The following is a 15,377-nucleotide window of genomic DNA, read 5'->3' as shown; positions in this document are numbered from 1 at the left end:
TTTATCATAAATGGAAAGTTAATCGAAGAGGCCTAATAAAGGCGGAGAGATATAAAATATATAGATCTATAACGTGTTAAGCAAAATTACTAAAAACCTAAACACACTTCCGTCTAAGGGAAGGGTCGGCCATTTAAAAGTGAAAGAGAGTCCATACTCTCTTTGTCACTATAATTAAATCTATCCAAAACGAGTTCAAGTTTTGAGATGAAGATAAAACCCCTGCATAGCGAAAGCTCAAAACTAGAATAGTGTACTTCACCAAATAGTTGTGAAAACAAATCCAGTTAGTAACAACGTATTAGTAGGTCTTGCCAGTAGCCCGACAGAGAGAAAATTGGTTCTTTGTTTACTTGGAGTACTAAGTACCTGCTCGACAGATGGCGCTGTTGATGTACATCCCCACCTGCATAGCGATCGCTGGCGTATTTTGACCGTAGGTTTTTCTGTCGAGCAACAGAGTTGCAGCTTATATGATCACCGGCTAAGTTTAATATTGAAAAACCAGTTTTTAATCATAACACATTCTTAGGTCTAAATGCTCACCTCACTCATATTTTTCACAGTAACAGGTAGACATTTAATTGTAGCTGCTGCTTTGGCATAAGCCAGTGCCCTTCTTTCATCTCCCATAACTGTCCAATAATCATTTAAAAATGCTAACGGTTCCTGTAAACAAAGATATATCTACATTAGCCAATATATGCAGCATGTGAGGAAGTACAGTACATGGTGTTGACCAATTCTAAAATAATTTTCCCATGCTGATTACTTAAGATAATCTCAAAAACTCCCCTACTACTTCCTTCTTCACTGCTTTTAGCCATGACTACCTTGGATTAGCCATTCAAACCTTCCTTCAGTGGTCCACCCTAATATTACTTGCACCATTTTCCTTTCTCTCCCATATATATGCCTAACCCAATTTCAATGAGTCTTATATATTGATAAAATCCATTTACCTTATTTCTTTTTTTGTTACTCTGTCCTACAACTCAATTCCTAATGCTAGGTCCTTCTGAAGACTTTATGTTTAAATGCTAACAATTTCCCACTAAAGGTTTAAAGGCCGCTCATGAATGGCAGAGGCAAGGGTCAGTGACATTGCTCTATCAAGCAGGACAATACCCTAGAGACTGGCCATATATCCTTATGATCAGTGCCCAAGCCCTCTCTCCACCTGAACTAGAACTAGGGAAGGCCAGGCAATGGCTGCTGATGACTCAGCAGATAGACCTATAGGCTCCCCCAAACCCCTAATCCTTAGCTCATAAGGATGGCAAGGTTGCAGCAACCAACGGAACTAATGAGTTTGAGCGGGACTCAATCCTCAGTCTGGTATTCACCAGTCGGGGACGTTACCACATCAGCCACCACAACCCATTAGTCAAAAATAAGTTGAAACAATGGCTAAAGTTCATATATCAATAATGGTCTGATTTTAAGCTTATAGTACTTTCTTATTTCAAGTTTTTTTACGGATACAATATCTTCATTCCATACTGGCTTGAAATATTCAAACTGCCAGCTCTTTTTCTTCCAATTTTCATTAAATTTGTATTTAATTAATTTAAGACTTGAAGCAGCCATTTTTTGTCTATGATATTTTATTTCATATATTTAGATGAAGCAAATTTATGAGTACCTAATGTGCACAAGTTAATGTACATTAATGACCCTATATAGAAGATACAATAATTAAAATTATTTATTTCCCAACCTTTTATACACTGGAGAACAAAAACTAAATCCAAAAGGATTTTTAACATTATTCAAGTAATTATTGATGATTCAAATGACTTTTTCAATTCAAAACTTTACTACAAAGTAAAAAAATCGAAAGGTAAATAACATTCAATCATTCTGGATGCTAACATACTATAAAAAAGTAATATTTACCACTAATTTTTGGTTGCAATGATTCAAAGGGGCATTTCTTTCTAGAACATTTTTGTTGAAGACTTCCTTAGAAAAATTTGCTGAATCTGAAACAAAGATAAATATAAAGCAATTGCGTAATTTCATAAAAAAAATTTGGCTTCATATAAAAATTCAATCAATCCATTTTACAGTAGAATATTTGTAAGTAATGTATAACAGCGAGCTCTACAGGAAATTTCGTCTTAAAACTGCATCTGAGAGTTTAATTTCTCTGGATAGATCAACCATCCAATGTAAAACAAGGGCATCAGACCATCAACAAGACATCCTTTAGTAAAAATTAAAGTTATGTATGATCATCATTGCCTCCTGTTCATTGAGTATAATTCAAGATATCAAAACGAATATTTACTAAGGGGACCCAATTTCAACTTAATAATAATGGAAGACAACCTGTGAATAGTGGATTTCACGCGCCTTTGCTTTATACACGACACCCAAAAGGTGCTCGCGCGAGGGTTGTAACCTCGGCATTCCATGCTTTTATCTTTCTCTGGTATAATTGGAAGGTTTTATCAGAAAAGAGATATAAGAAGGACTCTTTTCACCGGGCGCCACAGGTCAACCCAGAAATGAAAGAATATACTTAGGCAAAAATCCATACAATAGGGGACGAGCTGCAGAATGTATGTTAGGAGACGACACAATGGCATGGATTCATTATCCTGTATGACCACCACTGCTATATTAAAATAATTTGAATTCAGGAATTTGTCTTATAAGAAAGAAATGTAGGAAGGTATTGCTTAACCTATAATTACTATCTCAATCCAAAGATATAATTAGTATCTATTTGTATTAGACTGAAAGGATTTTTCCTACAATTAGACATGCTAATTCTTTTCATTTCTAGGCAGAAGGTTTAACCAGCTTCATCTATATTCATCATGTAACTGTGTCCAAATGTCCAAATGTGGAGAGCTTTGTGAAAGATTCATTATTAGCTTGAAAATTGTCATGAAAAATCATTGACAAACATTATGAAACATTGTGGAAAGTCCATTTCATCATTGTCATTTTAATAACTTCCTTTTACATCATTACCAGCTTTAAGAAATTAATTAGCACATTTCTGGGGCAGGTTAATTTGATCAATAGAAGAAAATTTCTGATCTAAAGTTTGTTTTATTTTTATCACCCATGCAACAATTAAAATGATTTTAGCTAAAGGGAAGTTAGTAGCTAGCTTTTAAGAGTTTTAGACAGCTCATTTGTAGAAGGTTTTCAGCATTGTTTAGCTTCTACTAACACTATGCTTTGCAGTTATTTTTCTTTGCTGAAGAGAAATATGCAGCAGCAATGGTAGCAATTGATTAATGAGGCTTCCCCTTTTCCAACTTTGCTGCCCAGACATGGTGTTTTTTCACACAGGACAGGGTCTTCTTCACTTGATGAACCAGTGCTAAGCTCCATTACCTGGAATATGATACTGAACATTTCAGTGACTGCTTTTTGGATCGAACCCACTACAGACCTACAAATTGTTCTCTCAAAGAATCCAAGCCATTCTAGTATTTCTAAGACAAACTACTCCTGTATTTCCAATTCAAATACCCGGTCATCAACTACTGATGATTAACTAGTATCTCTGGCATCAGTAAATCTGTCCAAGTTGCTACTCTTCATTAGATCTAAATTGCTATCCATCAAAGCACACAGGTGACATTATTTCCAAGGACTCATGCCACCACATTACTTCTGACCTGATGTGGTTCTCTGTAAAGGATCCAAGCTAACCCAAATCACTAGATGCAAGCATGACAAATTCGGAGATAATTTGTATTTTTCCTAACCATACAAACCTTAGCTATTTACATAGGGTTTACTTTCGGCGTAGCTGAAATTGACGAGCCATTAGATTTTAACGAGGGTTTACTACCCCCGCGCTAGTTAGCAAGGGTAGGGCAAGCTACCCCTCCCCCCCCACACACCGGTGAAATGTCTCACTTCACTTAGAGGTGGGACTTGACTTGGGGGACAGGGCTGGCGGGCAAATATGTGTAAATAGCTAAGGTTTGTATGGTTAGGAAAAATACAAATTATCTCCGAATTTGTCATTTGTTCCGTAACCGAAATACAAACCACGCTATTTACATAGGGTGACTTACCCTTTAGGAAGGGTGGAAAGTCCCTAGTCATACTGGCTTTGGCTTACCCGGGGACTCAGAATCCGAGTGAGTCGCACTCGAGAAAAGAAGTCCCTGCACCTCACAAGTTCCTTGCTCCGCAAGGAAACGTGTGGCCTACATAAGCTTGTGTGTGAAGGAAGAAAGTGTGACCCGTCCTAGGCCGTTGACCTAGAGTTCTAGAAGGAACTCTGGGTTAGGACGTTCCCAATACCACCTCGTCAGGGTATGGGGGACGCGACAGTATTGTCTCAATACTTGGAACACAAGGAAGCATGGTTTACCTGCAGAGGTTTGAGGTCAGCTATGCAGAGACCAGGATGCTGCTTCCCCAGTAGAGGGGATGATGAAGAAAGAAGTAAGGGCCAGACATACTTCTTCCGTTCATGCAGTCTAAAACCTGGTAACAATGCCCTCAACCTTCTGCTACCTATCCAAAAAGGAGCCTGAGGTTAGACCAGCTGTTGTGTAGCCACCACAGAGCGATAAAAACGTATCGATACCCCTGTGGGTCACGTCCTGCAGGAAGTGGGCTGCAAAGGTCACTAGACGCTCCCAGACTCCAGCTTGTAGCACCTGCGTCACAGAGTAGTATTACTCGAAGGCGAGGGACGTTGCGATGTATCCAACATCGTGATGTAGGGCGACGTGACGGGGGAGGGTCTGGATTCAGGTCGAGATGAATGCCCTTGAGTCCGAGCTAAAAAGCCATACTGGTGACTCTCCCCTACATCCTTCCTGTGCTCCCAAACCGGGCTTGCACGTAAGGACAAACTGCAGCTGTTCTCAAAGATAACCCGTCGGTTCCTTTACTGGCAAGAAGGAGAAGGTCTGAGTCGTCTGATACAGAACGGAGACTCTAAATCTTGAAGGAGTCGAACCGAAGGTCCGGGACTCCAAGATTCTGAGTCTAGAAAACAACTCAGGAGCGAACCTGAATGTTACCTCCCCCTCTCCTCTTGAAAGGGAAGAATCGTACGAGACCATGAAGATTGCTTACACACTAGCCGAGGCCAGAGCGAGCTGGAGCACCATCTTCCAAGACGGACGACAATCAGAGGCCTGACGTAATGGTTCGTAGGAAGATCTCTTAAGGGACTCAAGAGTCCGAACCATGGAGGAGGTCTCACTCCGACTGGGGGCAGGTACGTTCGTAGCTTCGCACGAGTCGAAGAAAGATCCAGCGGGAAGGAAAAAGTCTATTCCTTTCAGCCTGAAGGCCAGGGAAAGGCTGAGCAACAGGCTTCACTGCCGAGAGCGGAAAGGAGTTTCCTCCCGCCGATAAGCAATAACTCCGTTATTGCTGGAGGAGAGGCCTCAAAGGAAGAGGTACCTCTCCCACGACACCAACCACAGAAGACTCTCCACTTCGCCTGGTAGATCCCTGCGGATGACTATCGCATTTGACGCGACCTTCGCTCCGCGACTGTTTCGGGTTGTCTCTTCGTGAGGAGGCGGCCTAGTGTCTCCAGGCATGAAGCCGAAGCGATGCTACGGCTTGTGAAAGATGTTGTAGTGTGGTTGTTTGCGTGGCCTGTGTCGTGGAAGAAGCTCTCCCGAGAGTTCCGTCAGGAGATGCAAAAGGTCCAGAAACCGTTCTTCATATAGTCGCAGCGGAGCTCTCAGGGCCATCGAAAGGTTGACAGACAACCTGGTCTCGTTGAGACCCCTTCTCAACAGACAACAATGGTGGGAAGACGTAGGCGTCGATGCTGTCCCACCGTCACCGGAAAGCATTTTGCCAAAGAGTCTTGGAGTCTGAGACTGGGGGGAAGTACAGCGGCAGCTTTAAGTTTCAGGCTGTCGTGATCAGGTCCCCCAGGCCAGGACTTGCTGGTCACTAGAGGCCAAAGACCCCCAAGTACTCTCTATCTGTGAGGCTCTGCTCAGATTGTCGGAGAGAACATTCCTCTGCCCGGAATGAGCGAGCCGATAGTGGTATTGAGTGGACTTCGGATCATCTCAGTATCTCTACTGCAAGATGTGAAAGTATGAAAATGTACCTCCCTGCTAGTTGGAATACGCCAGTACCATGGAGTTGTCGCGCACGGAGCGACTCGGCAGGATCTGTAGGACCTGTAGAAGGGCCAGACTACGGCCCCTAATCCTACCTGAATGATGAGGAGGTACCCTTCAGGTCCTGACTATAGACCTGAACCGGAACATGCCCCCCCCCCCCCCCCTTTCTTTGACGAGTCCGAGTACAGCATCAAATGCAGGGAAAGGACGAGAAGATCCACTCCCATGCAAGAGGTTCCATAGGTCAACCCAAATTGCAGGTCTAATTGTTCCGCTGGTCCCATAGGGGCCAGAAAGTCCGGTTAATCGTTGCTTTGATTCCACCGGAACTTGGGCCGCCTAACAGGGAACTTATCCTGAGGCGACCGTTCGGGACTTAGACGGGTCAATGAGGAAAGGAGACCCAGGAAACGTTCCAAAATAGGGCTGAAAGCTCTCCTTGACTGAGAAAAGGTTCTGCGACTCTCCTCAGCCTTGCCCCAGTCAACTGAAGGGAAGGCTCGGAGAAGGAGTCAATATCATGGCTAGATATTCCAGATGTTGAGGCAGAAGTAGAGAAGGCTCCTAGCGAATTACCATGATCCCTCACTCTTGGTAAAGTCCCGGAAGCTTGTCCCGGAATTGAAGAAGGTTCGACCTCGAGACTACCGGAGTTGGCCAGACCTCCAAAAAGCAAAGGAGGCGGAAGCCTGCTCCTGAGCGGCCATGAAGAAGGCAAGGAGAGTTCTCTGGTGAAAAACCTGCGATGCTGCGGCAGGATCGCCACACCGCATCTGAAGCAGGAACATCTGTAGTCTAGTTTGAATTCCAAGTGCTTCCTGAAAGATGGGTGGAATGGAACCCGGAAGTACCCGTCCTTCCGATCCTGGGCATAAGGAGTCTTGCAGTCTCATTACCAGTCTGATCGACTCTGTTGTTCCACGGTGGACGAAGTTTGTTCGACAAACTTGATCAGAGCTGAGAGGTCGACGACGGAACTCCTGTCTCAGATGCTTTCCTACAAGAAAGGATCGACTGAAGAAGCCGGGGGGAAGCCGTCGACGACCCTATGGAGGACCTTCTCCTAAAGCATGGCTCCCTCTGCCCAACGGGAAAACCTCTTGCCGACCCCATGGCACAGAGGATCAGCGACACTGGATTCGCTGACAGTGAAGGAGAGATGTTAAGAGCAAGGCGCGATATCCTTGGCTGATCACGGAGATCATGCAGGAGGCGGCATCGGGAAGCTGTTATCCGGATGAGTAACCTTAGGCATCCCCCCAGCGTGAGACCTGCAAGGGGGGTTGCCAATCCTAGAGTTTGTGAACTCAGCCGCTTCCTCTAGGATTACAGTGAACCCTCGCTTATCGCGGTAGATAGGTTCCTAACCCGACCGCGATAGGTGAAAATCCGCGAAGTAATGACACCCTATTTACCTATTTATTTAACATGTATATTCAGACTTTTAAAACCTTCCCTTGTACGTAGTACTATTAACAAACTACCCTTTAATGTACAGAACACTTAATGCATGTACTACAGTACCCTAAACTAAAACAGGCACAAATATTAAAGGCAATTTTATATCATGCGTTTCCTAAACACGCCAAAAAGCACGATAAAAAATGGCAACCAATGTTTTGTTTACGTTTCTCTGATCATAATGAAGAAACAAACGCATTTAGTGTACACATCTGTGTATAGATTAGTTTTTGCATCGATTATATTGATTATACAGTATGTTGATTTTGTTATTACCAATGTTTTACTTAATTTTTCTTAGGACTTCCAAATGAAATGTTTTTCTTTATGACGCCGCCGGGCGCCACAGGTCTCTCCCCAGAAATAGATTTTTCCTTCGTCAAAATCCCTTTCTTTATGACGCCGCCTGAAATGACGGCGTCATAAAGTACGCTCAGTAAACAACCACGCTCAGTAAACAAAGACGACATTTAACGCGCATGATGAAAGTGATAAATAATGATATTTACAGTAAAAGCTTTAAGAAAATATGTTATTACAAATATTATTTACTGTATCTATATAAAATCATACAGTACATACTGTACGTAGAAAAGCAGGAAACCAATTTACGAGAGAGAGAGAGAGAGAGAGAGAGAGAGAGAGAGAGAGAGAGAGAGATTGTTTTACGTACGTAAATGTAAATTCTAAACAAAAAAAATATGATAGGTTACAACATGTATACTCTTCAGACTTTTAAAACCTTCCCTTTAACTTAATGCATACAGTACTAAACTAAAACAGGCACAAATATTAAAATGTTAGAATATTAAAGTAAAAAATAAAGATTGTTACTGTACTCACCACAAAAGAAGTTCAAGAAAAACTTGAATGATGATGGCAATGAATTTGCTGCACAGTAGAAATGATGATGATGAAGCTGATGATGTCTTCTACTGTGCAGCCAATGATAGTATTTTACGTCTCTTCAGACGGAGGTGTCTTTTCCTGGGACACCTCTTCAACTTCTTCCTGGGAAACTTCTTCAATTTCTTCCGAAGGCGTACTGGCAGGAGGAACTGGCTCTTTTTTGCGAGGCTGGAAGAACATTGTGATCGGAAGTTGCTGCCGCTGCTTCTTTTTTCGCTCTAAGAGCATCCTGTAGGGAGTAATGTCTTCATCGATCTTGTTGCAGAATTGCATAGACCGAACCATATCCTCGTCCCACTCTTGCAACATTTCTTTCAACTCCTTCGCATGGCTGCAGGCCTTGGCAAGCCGTTCTAATGTTAAGCCCATTTCTTCGACATTTTCTTGGGTCTCTTCCTGTGTTTCACTCTCTTCTTCACTGGCCGATTTCGTCAGGTCTTCTAGGTCTGCGTCAGTTAGCGGCTGGGAATGGCAGTCCAACAACTCGTCGACGTCTTCAGTCGTCATGTCTCCAAACCCGTCACCTCCAATTATCGCAGCCAACTGCACAGTTTTGCATATTGCAGAGTGTTGGATTTCAGACGGAGTAAATCCCTCGTCGTCGTAAACAATATGGGGCCACAACTTCTTCCAGCTCGCATTCACGGTTGCAGGTTTCATTTCTTGCAGTGCCTTCTGAATGTTCTACAGGCACGTGGCTATGGTGCACTGCCGCCAGTACGCCTTCAAGTTAAAATCTTCATCCTCATCATCTATGGCAGCATCCACACACGCAACGAGGTGCGCCAAGGTATTCTTCATGGAGAGGGCCTTGAACGCCCTGATAACCCCCTGGTCAATCTGTTGAATTAATAACGGGGTGTTGGGTGGCAGGAACTCAACCTGAATGCCCTCATGAGACAGATCAGTTGCGTGTCCACCAGCGTTATCCATAAGGAGAAGGATCTTGAATGGCAAGCCCTTCTCTACGAGATATTTGCTGACTTGCGGGATGAAACACTGGTGGAACCAGTTGGAGGTCAGCATCTTCGTAATCCATGCTTTTGGATTATACATCCAGTACACGGGAAGGAGATTCTTATTCTTATTTTTCAAAGCGCGAGGATTTTTCGACTTGTAAATAAGCCCCGGCTTTAGCAAAAATCCAGCAGCATTGCCACACATCACGAGGGTAACGCGATCCTTGAATGCTTTAAAGCCAGAGGCTTTGGCTTCTTCTTTGAACAGGAAAGTTCGCGACGGCATTCTCTTCCAAAACAAGCCGGTCTCATCCATATTAAACACTTGTTCCGGCTTGTATCCACCTTTGGCAATAATATTCTTGAACGTCTGGTTCACGTAAGTTTCAGCAGCGGCAGTGTCAGCGGAAGCAGCCTCGCCATGTAGGGAAATGCTTTTTAGGGCGAAGCGTTTCTGAAACTTCACGAACCATCCTTTGCTGGCGGAAAAACGTTGTTTCTGATGCTGGGAATCAGTGGATGTCTCTAGTTGAGCTTCATCTACATCATCATCTTCTTCAGCATGGTCGCCATCGTCGTCTTGAGGTTCCTTTGCCGCAGAATTCTCATACAAGCTCAAAGCCTTGGTTCGGATGGTGTTCGTATCCAAGGCTATGTTCTTCTTCCAGCAGTCGGCAATCCACACTGCTAAAGCACCTTCCATGCCTACGATCGTTTTATTACGCGTGGTAACGACTCGCTTCGCTGATCTGCTAAAGGTGATGGTAGCCGTCTTTCTAATGTTCGCCTCGTCCATCTTGATATAGCGAACGGTGGATTCGTTGATTCCAAAATGGCGGGCTGCGGACGCGTAACTTCTACCGTCTTTTAACATATCGAGAAGTGTCACCTTCTCAGCAATCTCCATCATCCTTCGGTGGCGTTTAGGCTCACTACCAGCCTTTGTAGAAGCAGAACGCTTGGGAGGCATTGTACTGTAGGGTTTAACAGAAAGTTCAACAAAAAGTTCAACTTAAAACAGTCACGCACAGCAAAGATTAAAGTTCACAATAACTTAACGACGTCTACACAGCAATACAGCGGGAGAGAAAGTGACCACGAATACGTAGATGCTGCGGGTTGGAGATGCGGGCAAAGAACCAATCACAGGCTAGATAACAAAACTTGGGTTCTGATTCATCATCTATCAGCGCTTGAACCAATCACAACCCATCTTATATGCTACATAGGTTACCAATTCAAAGTACAAGATACCTTACGTATACTGTACAGTAATAATAATAATAATAATAATAATAATAAATAATGATAATAATAATAATAATGATAATAATAATAATATTAATAATTATAATAATAATAATAATAACAATAATAATTTTAATAACAACAACAATAATAATAATAATAATAACAATAATAAAAATACAGCTTTACGTACGCTATTTTACGCTTGTTTTTATTGTAGGATCTCTCTCTCTCTCTCTCTCTCTCTCTCTCTCTCTCTCTCTCTCTCTCTCTCTCTCTCTCTCTCTCTCTCTCTCTCTCTCTCTCTCTCTCGTACGCTTATTCGAGATGTGATTTTTGCAACAAAGAATATTATTGGATGCAGTACTACGTACGTATACATACAAAAGATTCATGGAAAAGAAGCACATCCATTACATTTGTAGTACAGTAATAGCCATCAGCAGCCTTACACCATTCTAATATGATATGATTGTATCTGATTTGCGTTTCCTGTTCGATTTAATTTTACTACGTACTGTATACAGTACTGAATTATCGTATGATCACATTCTCTTTTCGTGTTTTATTTCTTTCTGTGCTGCATTATATGTCATATGTAATGCAATGAACAATCAGTAAGAGCAGATATTACTAATTACAGTATTAATGGAATTACAGGTAACGAAATGTCGTATTTGGGGTCTTCAGATATCGCGGTATTTTCGAAATTTCCAGAAAATCTGCGGTATGTATATATATACATGGATTATGAAAAAAAACCGTGAAGTGGTGAATCCGCGATGGTCGAACCACGAAGTAGCGAGGGCTCACTGTATGCCTCCCCGGGAGAACCTCCCGTCCTACCTGTCCCTGACAGGAGGAGACTGCTATTGTACACCTTGTCTTGGCTGCCGTAGCCGGTTCCAATAATCTAGGCTGACGAGGCTGAATGGATAGGCGTCAAAGGCTTGCAGGATCTGGAAGTAAGCGCCTTGGAGGAGTGAAAACGGAATTCGACTTCCTCCGCACAAAAGCTGTCCATTTCTCTGTCCTTGGGCTCAAACAAGCTCTTCCCAAGGATGGAAGAGTGTCTGAGCTTGACGACATCCACGGATGGGACTCCCAAGAGGAAGCCCTCGGTCACTGCATCTAGATGCTCCAACATCGAGTTTGCCCGCAAGTTCGAAACTTGGCGACGGAAAGCAAAGGTGCTTGAGCCCTAGAGAAGGAAAGTACCCATGATCTTCCTGGAGCTTCCTTGTACAAAACCTCGGGTCGCAACCGGGGAGGGAAAGGCCTGGTAAGCCCCTTCCACGAAATGGTGAAGAGGAAGGGCTAAACCAGTCACCCCCTGCCCGACGGAGAAATCTCGAAAGAAAAAACTCCCTGGCAAGACCCTTCCAGGGAATGGCGAGGAGGAAGGGCTAACCCAGGTTCTGGAAAGAAGAATGTTGCACAGACCTCCCTGAAGATTCTTCCTGTTCTTGAACGTGCCATGCTCAGCGTTTATGGGGTGAAGACCGTGTTCTGGAAATACGCGCTCCAGAAGACTCGCCAGGTTGCCCGTGTTGCGAAACCCCGACGGGAATCGCAGTCACAATTACCCTGGCGCTCGCGCGATGGTAAATCAATGGTTCGCGCGTGGGCGAACGTGGAAGCGCCCGTGCGCGGGCACGCAGGCGCGTGGGCGCGCAGACTAAAGTGTGTGAGGGAGCGCAGAAGGTGGGCGAGCGTGGTTGGAAGGGCGAGAGCTGGCGATCAGAATCCGATAGTGCGCAGGCGAGCGATGACGCGTAGGCGAGCGACGGCGCGTTGGCGAGCAATGGCTTACTGGCAGGAATATCACTGGCGCTCGCGCGATGGAACACTGTTGGTTCGCGCGATGGAACACTGTTGGTTCGCGCGATGGAACACTGTTGGTTCGCGCGCGGACGATCATGGGTACGCGTGGGCGTGCGGTCGCGAGGGCAAGCGCAGGCGGCCGGGAGACCGATGGCGCGTAGGCGGGCGATGGCGCGTTGATGGGCGATGGCCCGTAGGCGAGTGAAGGCGTGTTGGCAAGCGATGGCGCGTTGGCACGTTAGAAACACTAGCGCGCAGGCGAAGAATCGCGCGGGCGCGTAGGAGATCGCTGACGCGTAAGAGACTAGAGAAGGTTGACGGCGAGAAGGCGTCAGGTAAACTTCTCACCTGCGCCCAGGTCTGATAGATCGTGGGCGAGAGGGCGAACGTTAGCGCGCATCGCACCAATCAGAAGCCGCGCAGGTGCATCAGGAAGGAGAGCGCTGATGCGAGCTGTCACGCAGGCGATTCTGGGCGTTCAAGAAAACCGTTGGCGCCCATTGGCGCGTAGTAGGAAAGGGCGCGCAGATGTGAGCTGGAGAACTGAAGAGAGCTGGCGCACAGAAGAACAGAAGTACAAGTGAGAGCTGGCGAGCAGGAAGAAGATCTACGGCGAGACTCAGCTACCGGAGATCGTGGTCCACAGCAGGCGAGCGCTACTGTGCGCGGGCGCGCAGGAGATCGTAGGTGCGCAGGAAAAAACCTGGCACTTAAGGGACTTACACACACTGTGGAATAAGCCCCTTAGACCCGAAGGTACCGATGCCCGTTGTAAACGGGGTGTGTTGGTGCCCACTGCGCATCTGCGTCCAGGAACGGAGGTGAAGACTAGAAGGTCTAGCAGGAGAAGCAGTAACGGTCGGTACTCGTCGAGGAGGGTCCTCTGCGGAGAACGTCGAACAAAGATGAAGACGACCTCGGACAGGTGCAACAACCTCCGACCTCTGAAGAGGAGTGTCTGAACGTGACCTCCCCCGAGGGGAAGAGTCACTTGCAGAAGAGACCGTAGGCATCAGCTGTCCCCAAAGGGAAACTGAGCCCTCAGCAACAACAGCAGGAGGAGTCCTCCGAAGAGGAGTCTCTGTGGTGAACTCCCCCCCCCCAGGGGAGAAGCACTCGCAGGAGAGACCGTAGGCTCAACTGCCCCCCGAAAGAGACAGAGGCTTCAGCAACAACAGCAGACGGAGGCCTCCGAAGAGGTGTGTCTGTGGTGCACTCCCCCTCGGGGGAGAAGCACTCGCGGGAGAGACCATAGGGCTCAGCTGCCCGCCGAAGGGGATTGAGCCTTCAGCAACAACAGCAGACGGAGTCCTCCGAAGAGGAGTCTCTGTGGTGAACTCCCCCCCGGGGGAGAAGCACTCGCAGGAGAGACCGTAGGGGCTCGGAAGCCTCCCGAAGGGAACTGAGCCTTCAGCAACAATAGCAAAAGAGTCCTCCGAAGAGGAGTCTCTATGAGTGTCCTCCCTCGCGAACGAAAGAGGAACACTTCATAGAAGAGACGGGTCAGCCAGTGACCTAAAAAGAGCAACCCTCCGAAGAGGGGCTCCTGCAGTTGCTCAGCCCCTTGAGGGTAACTGCAGTTACAACCGCTCAGCACCAAGAGCATAGTCGCACGAAAAAAAAAAAGGCCAGAGGAGTTCCCCCCGAAGGAAAAAAAAAAAACTCAAGCCTGGACGGGAAAACTTCCCTCGGAAGGAAAGTTACCCACCCAAGGAGGCGAGCCTCCTGAGTGTTCTAAAATGAACTGGAGAGCTGTCAGTCGTCACGAGAGCACTTCCAGGAGAAGGAGACACGCCCCTGACGAAGACCTATAGGGGAGGCAGCAACAGCAGATTCCCCAGGCTCCAACAAGACAGCTCGCTTCGTTGTCACATCACAGAAACGAAACTAGATCGTTAACGGTAAAAAAAAGAAAAAAAAAAATCATTAGTTAACATTCATTCCCCCGGGAAGACTCCGAAGAGGAATCCCAAGGGAAAAGAACACAACGGGCACGTACACTCAAAACCACTTACACTAACGGAAGGGGAGTTGTAACAAACACAGAATTATAACAATTATAATTATGTACAGTAATCATGTAATTTAAATATGAATGTTCACTAAATAAAGAACGAAAACCCCGAAAGGAATTGTTCTACAAAAGCTGAAAAGTCAACAAATACAATTAGATTCATAAACTAATTGAGAGAAAATGTACGGCGTAGCAACCCCACCCAGACGTAGTAAAAGTAAAACGTAGTAAAGGGTGAACGACCCCAAGAGAGAGAGAGACCATAGTCAAACTCGATCGCGACTCATGAAATTACACCGTGGTGGCCTAACTGCCGAGGGCTCCACGGAAATATCGTACACAAAACACACAAACACGAACTCTGAAAAGGAAACTTACTGATTTCTATACTCAAATACATACATAAACACGAAAATATGTTTACATATACAGTGATACCTCGGTACTCGACCATAATCCGTTCGAGATCCGTGTTCGACCTCCGATTTGTTCGAGTACCGAATTTTTTTTCCCCATAAGAAATAATGGTATATATTCTATTCCGTTCCCAAGCACTCGAACAGGCCCAAAATATTAATAAAACGTGTACCTAAACAACAATAATTATCTAAATGTGTATGAAATTGGTCAGAAAATCCTATAAAACAATTTTAAACCATTTACTGTACTAAAATAAAACAATTTTAAACCATTTTCTGTACTGTAGTGAACATACCTTTGAGCAGCGGTTCGATGGCATACAGGGATGGATGTGGAGAGGATGGAAGGGGGAGGTTACTGCTTGGAAGGAGAGTCCCCTTCCATGATGTGGCGGGGTAGTTCTCCTTCAGGAGTTGTTTCTCTCTCCAATGAAAGGGTGGGCAGATCTATTTCAGG

At 45.2% G+C, this 15,377-nt stretch overlaps 1 protein-coding gene across 2 annotated transcripts in view; it reads right to left on the bottom strand.

Moving 5' to 3' along the window:
* LOC137634097 (DNA-directed DNA/RNA polymerase mu-like) overlaps positions 1 to 15,377 on the bottom strand; it is a 51,783-nt gene that overhangs the window by 30,391 nt on the left and 6,015 nt on the right. For both annotated transcript variants that reach the window (XM_068366322.1, XM_068366321.1), the window contains exons 4-5: positions 1,900 to 1,985; positions 547 to 669 (exon numbers count right to left, since the gene is read on the bottom strand). In XM_068366322.1, the coding sequence (XP_068222423.1) occupies positions 547 to 669; positions 1,900 to 1,985 (209 nt within the window). The remainder of the gene's footprint in view (positions 1 to 546; positions 670 to 1,899; positions 1,986 to 15,377) is intronic.

The sequence above is a fragment of the Palaemon carinicauda genome, chromosome 44, assembly GCF_036898095.1.
Source record: "Palaemon carinicauda isolate YSFRI2023 chromosome 44, ASM3689809v2, whole genome shotgun sequence".
NCBI classification, from domain to species: domain Eukaryota; kingdom Metazoa; phylum Arthropoda; class Malacostraca; order Decapoda; family Palaemonidae; genus Palaemon; species Palaemon carinicauda.
This window is presented reverse-complemented; position numbering and strand designations above follow the sequence as displayed.